This window comes from Arvicola amphibius, chromosome 6, assembly GCF_903992535.2.
Source record: "Arvicola amphibius chromosome 6, mArvAmp1.2, whole genome shotgun sequence".
Lineage (NCBI taxonomy): Eukaryota > Metazoa > Chordata > Mammalia > Rodentia > Cricetidae > Arvicola > Arvicola amphibius.
Genome location: NC_052052.2, coordinates 97,755,963 through 97,775,136, shown reverse-complemented (window position 1 = coordinate 97,775,136; position 19,174 = coordinate 97,755,963). Strand labels below are relative to the sequence as shown.

The 19,174-nt window shown below is 37.0% G+C and overlaps 1 protein-coding gene across 1 annotated transcript in view; it reads left to right on the top strand.

The window, feature by feature from the left end:
* Positions 1–19,174, top strand: part of Stam (signal transducing adaptor molecule) — a 55,351-nt gene that overhangs the window by 14,239 nt on the left and 21,938 nt on the right. The window contains exons 2-5 of the mRNA XM_038333069.2: positions 1,286–1,370; positions 13,330–13,405; positions 13,490–13,585; positions 15,515–15,661. Of these exons, the coding sequence (XP_038188997.1) occupies positions 1,286–1,370; positions 13,330–13,405; positions 13,490–13,585; positions 15,515–15,661 (404 nt within the window). The remainder of the gene's footprint in view (positions 1–1,285; positions 1,371–13,329; positions 13,406–13,489; positions 13,586–15,514; positions 15,662–19,174) is intronic.

Below are 19,174 nucleotides of genomic sequence, written 5' to 3'. Positions count from 1 at the left end.
AACCAAGAATTAATACTTATTTTATTTTTATGCCATCTCTACTATTCTCATGTCTACTAGTCCGGAAAAGCCTTGTTTGATCTCCAGAAAGCATTCATTCTTTGTTTCATTGAGGAGATGTAGTTGCTAGGAATCTTGAGTAAGGAAGGCAGTTAGTGATCAGCCTCCATTTCAAAAGGCTGCTATTCATTCCTCTTTTTAAATGATCTTTTCTCATTTTGCATACCTATCCCAGTTCTATTCATTCCTCTTAAAGCTTTATTTTTTTTCTCTTGAGACAGGGTCTTACCTATCTGACTGGCCTGGTACTTACTGTGTAGACCAGGCTGACTATGAATGCAGAAATCACCTATGTCTGCCTGCTAAGTGTTGGGATTAAAGGTGTGTGTCCCTATCGCTGGCATTCATTCCTTTTAAATCTTCTTTGCTCGCTTTCATTTCTAGACCTTCTTGATGTTGCCAGTTTTTGAACTTTCTTGTAATGCAGTAGTATAAACCAGCCTTGTTCTTAAGGCTTTATTATTCCTATTTTGATTCTCCTTTTTTATGTCTTCTCCATAGGTTACCCTGTATATCTATATTGCTAGAATATGTTTGCTGCCAAAAGCTTGCTGTGTTTATATTGCCATTGTTTTTAAAAATTAATCTACCTGCCTCTGTTAATGTCTTTAATATATCAAGTTTTAAATTTATTTTTACTGTGTCTGTGTATGCATGTACATGTGTGCACAGGGCAAATTTCAAGAGTTAGTTCTCTCTTTCCAGTGTAGAATCCAGACGTCAAACTCAAGTGTGGCAAGTGCTTCACCCATTGAGCTATCTTATCTTATTTTATAGGAAAAATAGTAAAAACTTGATTTTTTTTTTTGGAACCTTCTTTTCTCTCCATGCTGACAAAGCCAAATCAACAATTGTAGCTAAATAACTTAATTACATGAAATATTTTCATAGAGATGAGTGCTTAGTCCCTGTCCCTTTCATTGCCAAGTAAAGCTAAAACTTTTCTGAAAATGTATTTCTTTACTTTGTCTGTTTGCAGGTAGGGATAGACTAGAATGGAGAAATATCAATGGCTTCCATATGATGCCAAAAGCAAATGAAGTGTGAATAGGGAAGATTGTGATAGATTAAACTTGCCCCTTTGAAAGCTGGACATCAAAGTCTGATTAATCATAGTGCTGGCAACTGTTTGGGTTTGGTGTTGAGACTTGATTAAGTTTGGTGATTTGAATGTGATGTTACAACAATTTTACTTTAATGTTTTTGTAATTCTTTTAATCTACAGAGAAAGCAACTAGTGAGATGAATACTGCTGAGGACTGGGGCCTCATCTTGGATATTTGTGACAAGGTCGGCCAATCTCGCACTGGGTGAGTGTTCAAATAGTCAATAGTTTTTGTTCGTCCTTCAAATAATTAAGATAAATTAGAAGAGCAAAGCATATCACAATTCTGAATTAGTTTAAAAAGATTTGAAGACTTGTCCTATTAGTTTACCTTATTGTGGTTAGAATGCGAAATTACCCGTTAGTCTCCTATGTTTGAAATTTGGTCTCCAGTAGGTGGTGCTGTTTGGGACTCTTGTAGAACCTTTGGAGGTGGAACCCTGTTGGAGCAGTGAGTCACTGGGAATGTGCCTTCAGGGATTATCGTGGCCTTACATCCTGTGCCCTCTCTGCTTCCTGAAGTTAGATATGATCAGCTGTCTCTTGTTCCTTTCATTATGTCTTCCACACCAAAGTGAACAATACCCTTCTCAAACTGTAGCCAAAATAAGCCCTTAAATTGCTTCTGGTCTGGATATGGTCTTGGCCGTGAGAAAAGCAACATGTACGTCACAACTGGACAGCTTTGAGGAATGAGTTCTTTCCATCCACCTTTACATGGGCTTCTGGGACTGAACTTAGTTCTTTAGGTTTGCATGACAACACTTTTACCCACTGAGCCGTCTTCCTAGCCCGCTACCTCTTTCATCTTTATCTTTACATTTATTGTATTAAGACTGTTTTCTGCCGGGCGGTGGAGGTGCACACTTTTAATCCCTGCATTCAGCCCCCAGCAAAGAACAAAACAAAGAGACAAAAACAAATCTTATTTGTATATTTTAGTAATTTATGTAGTAAATGTTTAGTGTATCTGTAGATCGAATTGTTTGCTTTTTTTCTGTATAGAAGGAAGAAACAGGTAACTTAGTGGTTGAAAGCATGGACTCTGAAAGGACTCTGGGTTCAGATTCTGGTTCTGTTGATGCTCTGTCAAAGTGCTTGGCACTTGGTTAAGTGTACACTCTTGATTAAAGTCCTATCATTTAGGTACCATTTAGGACTAGGTACCAAACAAGATTGGTCCGGTGTATTTTAAAAGTACAGCTTTATCTACTGTCAGCAATTATGAAGTCTGTTCTTGCTTCTCACTGTTCTTCATTTTTTTCTTTACTTTAGTGTTCTTTTTTTCTGTAAGTACCTTTTTTAAAAATTTGGCCAAGTGTCTAAAATCACAAACACACATTCTCTTTCATTATTAGAAATGTTTCCTATTTTTCTGGTTAAAAATCAACATGAAGTTTTGTGTGGTGTCTAATGATGGAGAAATTATGTCATTTTTTTTCATTAACATTGCACCATACCTTTTTTCTTATATATGAAATTACTAATTTTTTTAGCCATAAGAATGTTTTTGTCTGCATTTTGTTTTATGCACCAGTACATTTAGGTACATGCTATTAAAAAGAAATCAATCCACATGTTTTCCCCCAGGATATCCTTAACATTTGAGTTGTCGTCATCCCCTCCCCTCCCCCCCCCCAGGGTATCCTTAACATTTGAGTTATTGTTTGGGAATTTGAATTCGTTATACTAAATCTAGGAATTTATTTAGGAGATAATTCCATCTTAATCAGGGATGGTTTTCTTATTCATCTGCTCTTGTTCATTTGTGGTTTTTCTCCTCCTCCCTTCCTTTCTTTCCCTTTTTTTCTTCCTTCTCCGCTCCCCAAAGAATTGCTGGTTTCCAGTTCTTCTAAGCCAATGGTTTTCAACCTTCCTAATGCTGCTGCACCCCTTTAATATAGTTCTTCATGTTGTGATGACCCAGACCATCAAATTATTTTTGTTGCTACTTCACAACTGCCATTAAGAATCATAATTAAATATCCGATATTCAGAATATCTGATATATGACTCCCAAAGGGATCATGACTCACAGGTGGAGAACCACTGTAAATCATCATTTTCTAAGCATTTATTTGCTTACATTCATGCGGCATCTTGTTAGAGCCTTTGTTAATGGTTTGGAAATCTAAATAGTAATGGAGGAACTGTTTTGGTATTATTGAGGTTTAAAAGTCATGTGTGATATCTTCCCTGGCTCAAGTAAGACTTTTTTGGGAACCAGAGTTGATGGCCCATCCCTGTAATCTCAGTACTCAGTAGGCAGAGGCAGGAAGATTGATGGGCATTCATCTCTAGATTGTGCTACAGAAAGAATTCTGGGTCTGCCTGGCTTACACAATGATAAATGAATGAGTGAATGAATGTATGTATATATGTTTTGTGTTTATGTACATACGTGTGTTTCTGCCTTATTGCAGCATCTAAATATTTTCATTACAGAAAATGAAAAGCATAGAGTGCCATTCAGACTTCCCTGGCCCTAAGTCAGTTTTGCTTTTATGGGATACTTTCTCTATTAAAAAAAATATATAAATGCAGCATTTTATCACTGAATTGTTTTGAAGAAATTTCCATATATGTTTAGCCATTTTAATATAAAGATTCTTTTTTTAAAATCCTTAAAAGATTTTTAACATTTTTGTGTGCCTCTAAAATTACTATGAGCCAGAGATGCCATATGTCTACAAAGACCAAAGGATTAGCATTATAGGAACATTATAGGTTCCCAGATCAAGTCTATAATAGAAAACTGTTAAGCTTCTTTTTAAAATGAGAGTCTGACTTGTGTGTTGTTTATGTTTGTGTGAGGTGTATGCCTGCTCACATGCAGAGCCAGAAAAGATGTCAGGTGTCCTGCTCTGTCATTGTGTCGTATTCTATTGCCACAGTGTCTTTCATAGCAGGTGCTCGTAGCTGCTGAGCTAGCCCTCTCTCCCATTAAGTTTTTTTAAGAGAGCAGTGAGTTTAAAAACAGTATGGCCTTGTGCTCTTCATCTTCCTCCCTTTTCCTCAACCTCAAGTCTTGGGGTTGTAAGCACATATCAGCATACCTGTCTACAAGAGGAAAAATGATCAATCTTACTCCCATCCCCATTTCTTATACTCACCTTCTGTAGGTAAAAAGATTTTAATCTATAATTTTCATTGTATCTTTACACAAATATGATTGTTCTCCGCTCATATATAATAAGCACATTGTATACACTGTATACAGTGCTTTGTAATTAGTACACAATACCTTAATATAGCCAGTCACTCTTAGAAACATATTTTTCTAATGTTTATTAGTATTGGATTAAATATAAACATTTTCTAATTTAACATCAATTTTGGTTATAAACAACATTTATCAAAGTTCAATCACTGATGAATAATCTTTAGTATTAGCATTGAAAAACTACTCATGTTCTCCCTACTTTCTTAAATACGTTATGTGGCTTTTATAAAGATAAGACCAAACTATTTGATTGTATTAAACATAAAATCTGATGTTTTGAAAGATACTTCAAATTTCTCAAGATACTCACATGTTTTTCAGTGTGCAGTCCCAGTCTATGAGTCAGTGGTGAAGAATGCCAGCTAGGTCATATAATGAACTATACAGCCTTTGTTTGTTTAGAAGTCAAATGAAATTTCAGAATGACATCCGTTTTCTTTAAAATGTCTTCTTAAATAGCTTCTTTTGTGAGCTAGTTTTATTAGTTCGTGTAATAGATGTGGAGGTAGGAATTTGTCTTAATTGGGGTTTCTGTTGTTCTGATAAAACACAGTGACCAAAAGCAGCTCTGGGAGGAATGGGTTTATTTTGTTATCACTTTCACATCACAGTCTGCCACTGAAGGAAGTCGGGGCAGGAATTCAAACAGGAATGGAAACCAGAGGCAGGAAGTGAGGCAGATGTCATGGAGGAGTGCTGTTTACTGGCTTGCTTTCTTTCAGTATGCAGGACCACATGCCCAGAAGTGACCCCACTGACAGTAATCTGGGCTTTCCCATATTAATCATCAATAAAGAAAATGTGTGCTCGCTTTGGCAGTACACATATTAAAATTGGAGCGATACAAAGAAGAAAATGCACCACAGGCTTTCTCAGAGACGAGTCTGGTGGTGACATTGCACTGAGCTTCCTTCTTCTCCAGTGACTCTAGCTTGTGTCAAGTGGGCATAAAAATTGGAGAACACAGTATTGATTATTCACATTAGTTGAAGTTGTATAATTGATTCTGGATTAATTGGTGCTGTTTTGTTTGTTTATTATTTCCCTTTAGTTATAAAGAAATTGGAAAACACGATGCCATTCTTTAGTTGGCTAAGGATATATTTATCTGTTAAGTCAATCTTAACATTTCTGAAACAGAATTAAAAGGTAAAATAATAGCCAATATTAGCTGATATTTTGTGAGAAATAAAAATGTAAATTTTTGCAAGTTTATTAATATGTTGAGTAAATGCCTAGGAACTTGAATGTTTCTAAACATAGGCTATATTTAACTTTGTAAGAAGTCACCACACCGTCTCTAGTCACTGTATTATTTCATCTTTTACACTGATCATTTTTGGTCATTTATTGCAGTATTTATGAAGCACTATGAGGAATTGTTCCAACTTTACCTTTCTCCATTCAGCATCCACAGTGCACATAGTTTCCAAACACGACAGTACCATTATTGAATAATCCTATTTTATATCCTTCTGATTTGAAATACTACCTTCCTATAATACATTCAATCTGTATTTAGGTATATTTTTAAGTTTTTTCTCTCATTAATACTGTGTGTGCTGTGTGTGTGTTACTTATGGATTTAATTGTAAAGCTTTGTGATGTGTTTTAATACTTGGTAAGACAGTATTCTTCATTGTTTTCTTAATTTTTAAATTTTTAAATTTTTAATTAAAATATAATTGCATCATTTCCTCCTTTCCCTTTTTTTCTTCCAACCCCTGTCACGTTCCCAAATCATGGTCTATTTTTCTTTGATTGTTGTTTTACATGCACGCACATAAAAACTGCTTACTGTTTAGTGTTGCTTGTATGTGTATGATTTCAGGTCTGACCACTTGTTTTTGGATAACCAGCTAAGGGACCCTTCCCTGGGGAAGACTAATTCTCCCCCTCTCTAGCATTTAATATTCTTTAGTTGCCTGTAGAGTGCAATTAGGAAATACGCTGTCTAGTAAAACAGTGATAAGTGGGGTCTCCTCTGAGAACCATCGTCTCGTGACCCTAGGTAGTTGGCTGGGTTTCCAGTAATAAACATCACTTTCCTATTAAGTGAGACTTAAAATCCAATTTAAGAGGGCTTTTGGTTTCCATTCATGAGTGGTACTATTGTACCATTAGGATATCTTGCCATATTTGGTTATTGTTGTGGTTAATAGAAATCACAGCTGGGTAAGACTATTGATTGCTTCCCTCTCTTGGCAGTTTACATAGAAACTTCTGGCACTATGAAAATTGTTCCTCAAGGAGGTGGTATTTAGATCCAGGTTGAATCTTCCAGGTCCTGTGTTCATAGAACATGGTATCTTCAGTAATAATAGGGACTTACCTTCAGCCTCTGGGAGGCAACCAAAGGCAACTACAGTATTATACAGTATCCTGTATCGTTTTAGGAATCTCTTGGACTTCCCTTACCAATAACTCATGCTGGAGGTTTCTCATGCTGGGTGGTGGGGTTTTACTAGATGGTCCATGGCGCATTGTTAGCTTAAGTCTCATAACTTCATCTAAGAGACACACACACACACACACACACACACACACAAATATAAATGTTTCCTTAAGATGTTTTCAAATTTATCCTTCCTTCCCTTTCCTGCATTGTTTTCTTCTCTCCACAATTAAAGCCTTCCTTTCCACCCCCCTTCATATCATTTGTTTTTATTCCTCGCTCTGTTTTTCCCTTTTCTCTCCTGTCCCCATATACAGTTTAGAATTGGCTTGATTACTTTAAAGGCAAAACTTTTCCCCATGCTTATTCATTAAGTTTGTTCTTTGATAATTTCTTGCATGTATATAATATATTCTGATTACTCTCACCTTCACATCCCCACACCTCATTTTGTCCTTTGTTTGACCATTCTGTTTTGTACAAGGCTCTCTGGATGTCCATGACATTGAAAGTATTCATTAGCCTAGTGGTTCACCAGTGGGTACAAAACTTAAGACAGTGACTCTGTCTCGTAGAGTCTTATTGGTAGCCTACAGATCAGCAGTAAGGGCATAGTCCCTATATTGTCCCCTCCACTCACAACTGACTGTTAAGATGGCTTGTCTTATACAGATCCAATGCAAGTAACTGTATCTGCTGGGAGATCATAATTTCATTCATGAATAGAGGATGAGAAATGAATTGTTAAGGTCTGAGCCTCTCATCTATTACTTAGTTTGGCATGTAGAGTCTCTGCATTCACCACTGTTTACTGGAAAGATAGGCTTCCCTCAGGGTTGAGAGTAGCCTCTAAGGGTAAGAATATAAATATTTAGAAGGCAGTTTAACAGTATGTCTATTTAGCTTAAATTAACATTAGTAGTAATTTCCCTCATAGAACCTATGACTTCCCAAGGCGTGGGTTTTCTCTTCTGTGGAGTGGACCTCAGATCCAATCAGAAGTGGTTGGTTAACTCCACATGACAGTTGTGCCATTATTTCTGGAGAGATTAGTGTTATAGTAAGTGGAGTTCACTATTGAGTAGGATTGTTGGTTCTTCTTTTTGTTTTTTTCTTTCCCCAGTAGCCTGTATAGTCCCCTCCTGCAGTTTAAAAACTAGCTGTCAGGGAGCTTTTCAGCTCAGTTTTAGCTTGATTTCTTTGTATCTTGCAACCAAAATGTATAATGTCTTAAACAGTAAATCTTGTTCTGGTGGGCAGCCAGGTGGAAAGGCAGGAGACTGTATTGTTTTGAGGCCTCTGGAGTCTCATGAGATTTCCTACACTTAGCACTAGGATTTTGGTTCTGTATTACTATACAGGGCATCATCCTTCAAACATTTTTTATTATTATTATTTTTAATTAGATCAGATGAATGTAGGTTATCATATGGCCCTTTCATGCCCCTGTATTTTTTTATCTGTTCTGTCCCCATGTTCTCTCCACCTCTTCCCCTCCCCTTCCTCTTTTAACCCTTTCTGCCTCCACTAATCCCCTTCTGTACTTTATTTTTACCTGTGTTCTGCAGTCCTCCTAAGGTTCTCTTACTACCCCCATCCCTGACCTCTTTCAGTTTCATGGCTTCTGCAAGTACTCCAAGTTAAATACAAAAAACAAGACTTGAAGCTAGGATCCTTTATGAAAGAGAATATGTGATATCTGTCTTTCTGGGTTTGGGTTACCTTACTCAGTACTCCTGCCCACTTGTTTCATCCATTTACCTGAAATATTCAAAATTTAAGTTTTCTTTTCAGCTGGATAGAATTTCATTGAGTGTATGTAGCACATTTTCCTATTCATCAAGATGGGTGTCTAGCTGATGCCATTCCCTGTCTTGACTACAGGATAGAGGTGAATGTGGATGGGCAAGTAATAGGACATAGATTACTTTGGGTATATGCCCAAGAGTGGTATGGATGAGTTGTGGTAATTTTATTTCAAGTTTTTTGAGGCCCCTCCAGGTTGTTTCCCTAAGTGTTACACTGTTTACTGTAACAGGAACGTGGCCTGCTTGTTGGGGTTTTCTGACCTGCCTGGTTCCCACAACTGTTTAGCTTGGCCCAAAGAAAATCACACAGAGATCTCTATAAGCTATATAGCTGATTGGCCCATTAGCTCAGGCTACTTATTAGCTCTTGTAGCTTATAATAACCCATTATTCTGATCTATTTTTGCCATATGGCTCGGTACCTTTTTCAGCTGGCAGGTCACATCCTGCTTCCTCGGTGGTCTGCATAGGACTGGGAGGAATCAACTTCTCCTTCCCAGAATTCTCCTGTTCTCATTGCATCATTTCTACTTCCTGTCTGGTTTTCCCACCTCTACTTCCTGCCTGGCCAATCAGCGTTTATTTAAGACATGATTGACAGAGTACAGACAATTCTCCCACACCAATTTACATTTCTACCAACAGTGTAAAAGGATACTCTGTGCTGCACAAGCATTTGATGCCATTATTCTTGGTGATGGCTATTCTGATTGGGGTGAAAAGAAATTTTAAGGTAGTTATAATCTGCATTTCCTTCATTGCTAGGAATATGAAATGTTAAGTAGTCATATGTATTTCTCCTCTTGAGAACTCTGTTTAGTTCTATACCCCATTTTTAATTTACTTGTTTGTCTTGATGTTTAGCTTTTCTAATTCTTGTATAATCTAGTTACTAATCCTGTGTCAGATGTATTTTTTCCCGTTCAGTGCTAAGCCCAATCTTATGGCCTTTGCATTGTTGCTTTCACAGCCTCTCTCTTGAGTCGACGCCCCTTATTGCCCGTGGCTTACCTTGACATTCATTCCACATTCCTGGCATCTCTGACTTCCTAGGGTCTGCATTGCACTGTTTATGTCCCACTGTCAAAGATTCACAAATTACAGTCTTGGCCACTGTAGGAATCTTGACCTTTTCCCTGGCCTCCCAGGCATTTCTTTGAACTCTGGAGGGAAGCTTTTGTGATCATATAACTCTGACTTTGTGTGTCTACAAAACCAGCCAAGGGCTTCTCCCAGCTTGAAGAGTCTTTGGGTCCCCTTGGTCACACCATAGAGGACCTTGATAATGTGGTGGGGTTTCCTGGGCTGCTCTCCGAATCGGATACCCTACAGCTCTCTCTCTTTCTTGTTTTTTTTTTTTTTTTTGTTGTTTTTCAAGACAGGGTTTCTCCATGTTAAAAGCCCTGACTGTCCTGGAACTCCCTCTATAGACCAGGCTGGCCTCAAATTACAGAGATCCACCTTCCTCTGCCTCCCACATGCTGGAATTAAAGGTGTGCGCCACCATCACCCTGCGAACTCTCTTAAAACAGAGTCAAATGTAGGGTATGGCGTGACTCCTCCTTCATAATCCTTCAAGTATCTTTCGGTATCTACTGTTCTGATGTAGAGTATTTGACTTACTTTTAATAGTTTTTAATCTTTTCAGCAACTAGTTTCCTGGCCCCAACTTTATCAGTAATTACTTTCTGGGTAAACTGCAAACTTTTCAGGCCTTTCTGTTGTGTTTTCCACTGCGATTTTATGTACAGTTAGCTAAAAGCAGCTAGCAGTAATCATGTTATAGCCTAAATGGTGTCTTGGTTTGAAATATCCTCAAGCAGATTAAATACTCTACTTCTTTGAAGTTATAATTCTCAGGACAAGAATAAATGTAGGCAAGTTTTTTGCCAGAATGTAACAAATATGGCCTGACTCAATTCCCTGTAGAATCCTTAGCTCTTGTTTGAAGCCTCTTGCGCACAGCCTTTCCTGTCTATATTCTGTTAGTAGTCCACCCCTGCATCTGAATTTCCCATTGAGCTCTGCTTCCAGCACTGTAGAATTCTCTGACTTGTATCTCCAAGTGTTGTGGTTTGAAAGAAAATGACCCCCAAAGCAGGTGGTGCTATTGGGAGATTTGGCTTTGTTTTAGTAGGTGTGGTCTTGTTGGAGGAAGTGTGTCACTGTGGAGGTGGGCCTTGAGGTCTTTTTTGCTTAAGCTTTTCTTGGTGTTTCAGTTGATTTCCTGTTGCCTGCAAGATGTAGGACTCTCAGCTATTACTGTAGCACCACATTTGCCTGCACGCCGCCGTGCTCCCGTCATGATGATAATGTACTGAGCCACTGAAACTGTGAGCCACCCCAATTTAATGTTTTCCTTTATAAGAGTTGCCGTTGTCGTGGTGTCCCTTCACAGCAATAGAAACCCTAACTTAAGACTCCAAGTTTTGTTCTGTTCTGAAGACTTCTGAATCATATTGTCAGGAAAATTCATAGCAACAATCCTACTTCTCTGGTATTAGTTTTCTGTTGCTTTTAGAAGGCTAACTTAAGAGAGGAAAACTTTATCTTGTTTCATAATTTCATAAATTTCAGTCCATTATTGTAGGGGCAGAGTGAAGCTGCTCACATTGTAGCAGATTGAAAAATCTAGTTTATTTCAGTTCTTTAAATTATATAATTCATGTGTGTTCTGTATGTGTGTGTGCACATGTACATGAGGTGTATTGTTTGCATGCATGTGGAGTCCAGTGAGCGTTGTCAGGTATCTTCTCGAGTCATTCTCTACCTTATTTTCTAAGACAGGGTCATTATTGAACCCAGGTTCACCAATTTTGCTCAATGGTCATTGAGCTCAGGTCCTCATGAACATATGGCAAGCACTCTATGGAGTAAATATCTCAAGTTCTAGGATTCTTCTTGATGTAGTACCTCTGTTCCATTCTCTGATTTCTAAATTTTTTAGGTTCCTGGTTTTTAAATTTATTTCTTCTTGATTTGGTGAAGTCATGCTATTCTCAGAATCATCTTTCTTGTGCTGTCTTCTGGAAATGGTGTTTAAGTAACAAGTGTGTACTAGAACATGGAAGTATACAGAGGGAGAAAAGTTGATATTAATTTGTGGTTTATCTGACTTGGTTCCTTTTTTGTGGATTATTATTCATTCCTGCCTGGCCCGATGTCCCCAAACACCTCAGTATTTAATTAGTTTGCAGTCATTGGGTCAAACTTAAGGTATGCTAGACACTCTTGACACTGACCCACATGTATGTCCATTTATTTTTAATTTACTGTAGTTTTATTTGTTTTAAAAATAATAGATTGAAAAAAAACAATGAGGCCTAGACATAGACTAGAAAGTAAACACAGATGTAGACTGGGGATGTGTCCTGGTGACTGAGTGCTTCCCTAGATCATGGAAGTCCTGCTGTCAGCCGCCAGCATTTCAGAAAAAGAAACAAAGGCCAGCTATTTCCTTGATTGCTTTAAATAGCCGCAATAAAAGTTCAAAGAATTAAGATGTTGGTTAGATTGACTGGTGATTTCTGTCTCTGGTATATGGTAGTTAGCCTAACATTCTTCTTTTTCAGTAGATCGCTGAGTTTGTGACATAGTCATTTTAGATGGCTTTGAGCAGCAGATTGGCCACTTAGCCCAGGTAGAAGTAGATGCAGTGTTGTTTTTTATGTCATAGCTACTGAAGTTCCTCTCCATGCCACGGTGCTTCTCACAGGTGGCTTCTACCCCTTATCAAGCTCTCTTTTTGCATTTGTTCCTTGTGAGACAGACTGTGACTACTCCTGCACTGCGGTGAATGGGACTCAGGCTGCAGTGTCCTTTCCTGTGTCGTGCTTCTCCCTATCTGAGTAGATCACTCCCCCAGTCCTGTTGCAGCTCTGGGACCTGTTTTTGATCATCACCTTTCGTTTGCTCACAGTGTATGGAGCAAGTCAAGCTGGGTCCACTTGGGCCAGGACTAAAGGGAGCTGCTGTCATTACCAAAACTATGGGGCAGTATCTCTCCGTATATATTTCATATGCATTTTCTAGTTTTGTGATTGTTTATAACAGGAATATATATATAAATCTTGTTGAATTCATTTCGTTATGACTTGAAATGTCTTAGCTTTCTGTAGCACAAAAAATGAAAACCCAGAGACAGAATTGGAGTTCAACCTGAAAACCCGAAAAGCAAAGCAGCCAAGCCACTAGAGAAGTCTTACCTCTACCAAAGCTAGGCGGTTACAAACTAAGCAGACTAAGCCTCTCCTCTCATTTTATATTCCGTTTAGTTCTAGGATTAAAGGCGTGACTCCCTAGGATTGGGATTAAAGGTGAGCCGCCACCATCTGGTTTGTTTCTGCATTGATCTTGTGTAGCCCAGGGTAGCCTTGATCTCAAAGAGAACCATCTGACTCTGTCTCCCAAATCCTGGGATTAAAGGTGTGTGTCACCATTACCTGACCTCTAGTGGCTTTAGCTTTGTCTCTGGTCTTCAGGCAAGATTTATTTAATTATTAAAGTACAAATAAGATACCTCTATAACCTTCCACTTTTACCCACAATTTTTAATGCAGAATTAGCTTGAAATGCCTCATCTAAGAGAACATGATGATACCTTGGAAATTTTAAAGGAACTAGAATATAGTTTTCAGATGTCATTAATTATCTAACTCTTATATAGTACTTCCCCTTTTATACACTTAAGTGGAGAGAGCTAGGTTTATTATTAATCGCTAAATTTTTCATTTTTTAGACCTAAAGACTGTCTTCGTTCTGTTATGAGAAGAGTGAACCATAAAGACCCGCATGTTGCGATGCAGGCTCTGACTGTAAGTCGGTGCATTTTAAGTCAGCAGCACTGTTTCATTGTCTTTCATCATTGAACCCTTTTAATTTTAACTTTATGCTTATAGCTTCTAGGAGCATGTGTATCAAACTGTGGCAAAATTTTTCACTTAGAAGTATGTTCAAGAGATTTTGCTAGTGAAGTAAGCAACGTATTAAATAAGGTAAGGGACGTTATGTCCAGAAATAAAGGAAGCCTTCTTTTTCGTGTATTTTGTTGTTAAGTTCTTCCCATTTTAAATTCCAAAGAATGTGTGTCTGTGTATGTGTTCCTAGATTATAAATAAGAGCTGTGCTTCTGTATGTCTGTGTTTCCTTGAAAAGACTACAAATCCACGTAAATTTTAGTGTTGGTTCTTTTGCAAACCACATTAAAATAGATTCAGTGTCCTTCTGTCCTTTCATCTGAGAAGAAAACATACATTCCTATATATTTAATGAAATACTACCAATCTACTTTAGGGACCTTTTTGGTACTATTTTTTTACACAAAATGTAGAATCCTTCAGAAGAAACTGCGAGAATTTAAAGTCCTGTTGAATGTTCATCTTATGTGAACAGGGACACTACCTGACTGACCATCACAGGGTTTTCCTATTAAATTACTGTTCTGTTGGGCCAGACCTGTAGATAAAGTTCTTACTAGGGACTGAACCCAAGCCAAGACTGGGCCCATTGTGATTCTAAACTAAGAAGCACTGAATTCCAGGAGTGTCAGCATGTAGCACTTGTTAATGGAACTTAGATACTAAGGACAGCAGAGCCCTCATGATGGACATGGTAGAAAAGAAATAGTCCTTCCAGATAATGTCTGTAATGAAGGTGCCTGGTTAGAAAATAATGGATGATCACACTATGGACTTGAAGAAATTGCTCAAGGCCAGGGTGGATTTTGTATGTTTAACCACATATTTGATCCTTAGTATTTCAGCCAAGAATTTAAACAAGCCTGGCTTATTTCCAAGTCTGTAGAGGAAAACATGCAGCTGTTCTGGTCATACAGGTGTATGTATGTTTTTATCTGGACAAAGCAAGAGAGCTGTGAACTGTAATATTCCATATCAGAAAAAGTTCAGTGCATAATTCAAGGAGTTGAAAAATAGAAAAGTAACAGTCTTTCTAGTAAAAATTTCATGTTCTAGAGGTAATTATTTCTGGCTTAAACTATTTGGTATTGTATGTTGAGGAAAGGCTTTAATGTGTATAGGGTAATTCTTCAGGCAATTGTGAAGTATACAAATGCTTCTGAGTTTTAGTAGGAAGAAAACTTGTACAGAAATGTGAAAGGAAATAAAAATTTTATAGGTCTCAGTCATGATTCCCTTTTCTGTTGCAGTGAATCACAATTGTTGTTTTTTTAACTAATGAATGAACACACTTTACAGTGTTCTGAATGTCCAGTAAGAGGAATGATTGTTTAAGAAGATAGTTTGCTATCATACTTTCTGTAATTTTAATTAAGATGCAGGAAAAAATTACAGAGTACTATAAACAGCTGTCTGGAAAGACAGAAACATATAAAGAGAGAGAACTTTAAATGTGTTTAGCTTTTCCTCAAGGGGAGGTACTCTTTGGAAGAAAGGGAGCTCCTAAGATAATTAGCACGTAGTGTGCTTCACCCAGACCTCAGCCAAGAGTCAAGGGAAAACTGAAAGGAATAGAGTAAGGAGAAAGAAACCATTTCTTCTCTCCTTGCAGTTTTTTTTAAAAATATAAATAGCAGTGCAAAATAAGTTATTTCTCTTTGTTGTGCTGTTGTATAAAGCATATAAAGTTTTAAGTTACACTGAAAAGACTGTCCTCTCAACTCCAAAGGAAGTTATTACACATTCAGTGTTTCAGTTTGGAGTGAGATGTAGGCATCTTTTATTGTTTTTCATGGTATGAAAGTAATGTTGTTGATTTATAGATGTTAACCATTTTCTTATTTTCATAAGTGTAGTCCATTGCTTTAGGAAATGAATATATACATACACATACAAAATGTATATATTTATATTTAAAAGGGCATCTCTTATAGAGGGACAATTTGTGATTTTAAAAGAGATCTGTAACACTTTAGAAGTTTTATATATATATTTTTTGTTCCTTAGGGTCATCCTAAAGTATGTGAAAAATTAAAGGCTCTCATGGTTGAATGGACAGATGAATTTAAGAATGATCCACAGCTTAGTCTGATATCAGCAATGATTAAGAACCTTAAGGAACAAGGTGTTACATTCCCAGCTATTGGCTCTCAGGTATTTTGTGCTGCTGTTCATTTTTTTTTCTTCTAAAGTAGCTTTGTCTTAATTTTCCTCTAGTTTTCATTTATAGTTAACTTTGACTGCTGTAGAGTGGTTTATAGTAGAATATTAGTATGCTTTAGGCTCTTTTTTCCCAATGCCTCTCCTTCAAAAAGGAGTTGCTTTAATGTTTTGTAATTTAAATTCTTCATTTAGTTTTACTACAACAAATTATATTAGATTAGGTAACAATGGACAGTCTTGTTAAATGCTCTTAATGCTGTTATTTTATCTACAAAGAATGATAGCTTAAAAATTAGGATATCTTTTTATTGGGGAATTTATTAATACCTTTATTTAAATTAGGAGATAGGAGAGGCCAGTGGGACAAGAATCAAATGAGACTACTTTTACTTTTTTAAACAAGAGCTAGGTAGATCCTGAGTCTTGCTTTCCCTATAAAAGATATTATTGGCACAGGGGTAGATTTCCTTTGGCACATACAACTTTCTGTATAATAAAATGAATTTCTGATATGTGTCATACAGTAAAAAAGTCAAGGGACATCTTTTATATGTCTTTTCTAGTCTAGGTAGCCAGTCCTTAAGGGTGTATGCATAGTAATTTTGTATATTCTCTTTTCCTGCTTTATGGATTGGAACAAATTCTGACAAGTTATGTGAAACCATAAAGCAAACAATCCCTTCTGTGAAGAGCTTACCTTCTGACTGTTGACCACATTCAGGAGTCAATTGTATACTTTTGTCTAGAGCTATCTAGATTTTCTTCACAAGGCATTTTCATTTTATTTGAGTGCTGTTTAGATGTGAAGACCAAGAAAAATATTCAGGAGAGAAAAGAAGCAAGTGGATTATTTTCTTTTTGCTTAATAAACTAGTTTTTTTAAATTAAGTTTATGTTGATATGTCTTAATAGTTATTCATAGTTGATAGCTGGATTTTATTAATTTAAAAAATTTTAAATTAATGATTTTTATACAAAACAATCCAAGGTACTATAAATTCCTCGGCAATAGAAACAATATCTATCAAAAAGTAGATGCACTGGAGACATACAAAGCTGACTTAGTGTAATACAGTTAATAAAAACCCAGACTGAAATGGCCATCCTACCTCGAGGAATCTTCAGAATGAAACTGAGCTGAGACCTGTCTTCTCCTGTCTTATATTCCTCTCTAGTGCTGTGATTACACCACCACCACCTGGCTTTATAGCTAACTAGTGTGACTATTGGGAATAAAGGTGTGTGTCACCACTGGCTGGTATATATGGCCAACTAGTGTGACTATTGGGAATAAAGGTGTGTGTCACCACTGGCTGGTATATATGGCCAACCAGTGTGGCTATTTTTTAACTCTCTGATCTTCACGCAAACTTTATTTATTAAAATAGAAATAAAATATCATTACAACTTAGTAGAATTGCAATTTCTCTTCCTCCTCGTGAGCTTGTTGCTCCAAATGTGATTCATTGACCATCATCATCACGATCTCTTGGGAGATTATCAGGACTCCAGCTTCTGAGGTGTCCCTCCACACCTGTGGACTCATTGTCTCCATTTAATAAGATCTCTGGGTGCTTTTCACTGTGCACACGGAGTTGAGAAGCACTACTCCAGACCACAGCCTTCAGTGCAAATGCAAACCCTTCTGATTCCATAGATGGAATTGCCCTTGTAAAAGAAGGAAGGAAATGGTAGTGATGTATTTCACATGGAGCCTCGTTCATTAGTCTAGAATGTTAGATAGTTGCGGGAGCAGCTTCAGGGTTCCTCTAATGTAATCCCTTCGTTTGCACATGACAACTGATTCTGAGAGTGACTGCAGGAAAGACACTACTAGATAATTCAGTTCATTGTTTTGTTTTGTTTTGTTTTGTTTTTTTACACTACCTTCTCTTGCCTGCTTTCTGATAGCATTTACTAGATGCACTTCTGTTTAGATCAGGCTTCATGGGGCAAGAAGTGTAGTGGTCACTGCCAAGAGCATTTATTAATGATTGGTATAGAAATTACATTATTTTCTTGTTCACATTATTTCAGATGTGGAAGACTGATACTTGAAACTTTTTATATAGATACATGCAAAAACATTTTTATTCTTTGTTTTTTATTGTTTATATTTATCTTTCAGCTATAGAAAATTGCATAAATTGTTTCTGCAAAGCTTGTCATTAGAAAACTCTGTTTAATGAAAAGCAAATGAGACAAGTCCAACTGCAGAGTCTGCTCTAGACTTTAAAGCTACTTAGCTACTGAAGTCCTTGCTGAAGTTTCATGAGGCTAGATTTTTATCAGCAGACTTAATAAAAGCTTCTGAATATATAAAGATTTATCTGTTTTTTTTTTTTAATTCAAAGACAGAAGAAAATGATGTAAATATGTTGTGGAAATCATATTTCACACCTGATTCATGCTGCAGAGTCCTGTTAGGTCTTGACATAGTGGTAGACCACTAGAACTGCTGCCGTGCTGACTAGTTAATGATGAGTATCTCAGTTGGTTAATGCCCCTATTGATAGCTGCAGAGCACACAGTTTAGAAATGTGGTTCTTCATATGACTTCTTTCTGTACTTTCCTCAGAGTTGGTAGATGGTTTCATCAAAGAGTATAAAATAGCAGCTTGTGTGTTTTAAGTCAGCAGATAATGAAAAAAAATTATATAAATGATAAAGACTGTCTGTGTCTTCTAACTTGTAGACACGTATACTAGTCACGACAGAATCTAAGAGTCTACGTAGGTGATATGGGTCAGAATTAAGAGTGGCTAAAGTTGTGTTTAAATGAATATATGGAACTAGGAAAAACTGCTTAGGCATCTGATAGTGTACAATACAGTGTGACAAATCTACAGCTATGTTTTGTTGTTATGTTGACTGTTTGCCTTGTATTATACTCAACATGTATTTTATTGATTGCTTGTAAGAAAGAGTGAGACACCTTCCCTGGACTAGTCTGGTGGGAGAGGCAGAAACTGTTACACTAGAAACTGAGATTTACTGCCCCTTGCTGTGTCCCAGCTATTGTTCTGAGTACTGTACATATGATAATGTGAAAAATTCTTATTCCACTTTTCTTAATTGATTGCAGTGATTTCTTTATTGATTTGTAATCACGTTAGTGCTATATCATTTGCTATTTCATTTACTCCCTGTCTCAACATCTCTTGTAGTTTTTATATGAATCATTTCTATATACTTTATGGTGAACCCGTCCATATAAATGTCATACTTCTGCTTTGAACTCAGATTGAAGCTCCTCTCATCTGATTTTAGAAGCTATACATGCTAACCTGAGCCTCTAAATTTGTTGTAATCCACCCATGAGAAGCAGATATTCTTATATCCTTACTTTATTGCAGAGCTAAGGCATCAAAGTATCATATGGCTAGAGACACCTGATCTCATGTGACAGAAAGTATGGTAGATATCAATCTTATGTTTGCCTGATTCTTCAACTTGTGATTGTTTGTTTGTTTGTTTTTTGAGGCAAGGTTTTTCAGGGTAACC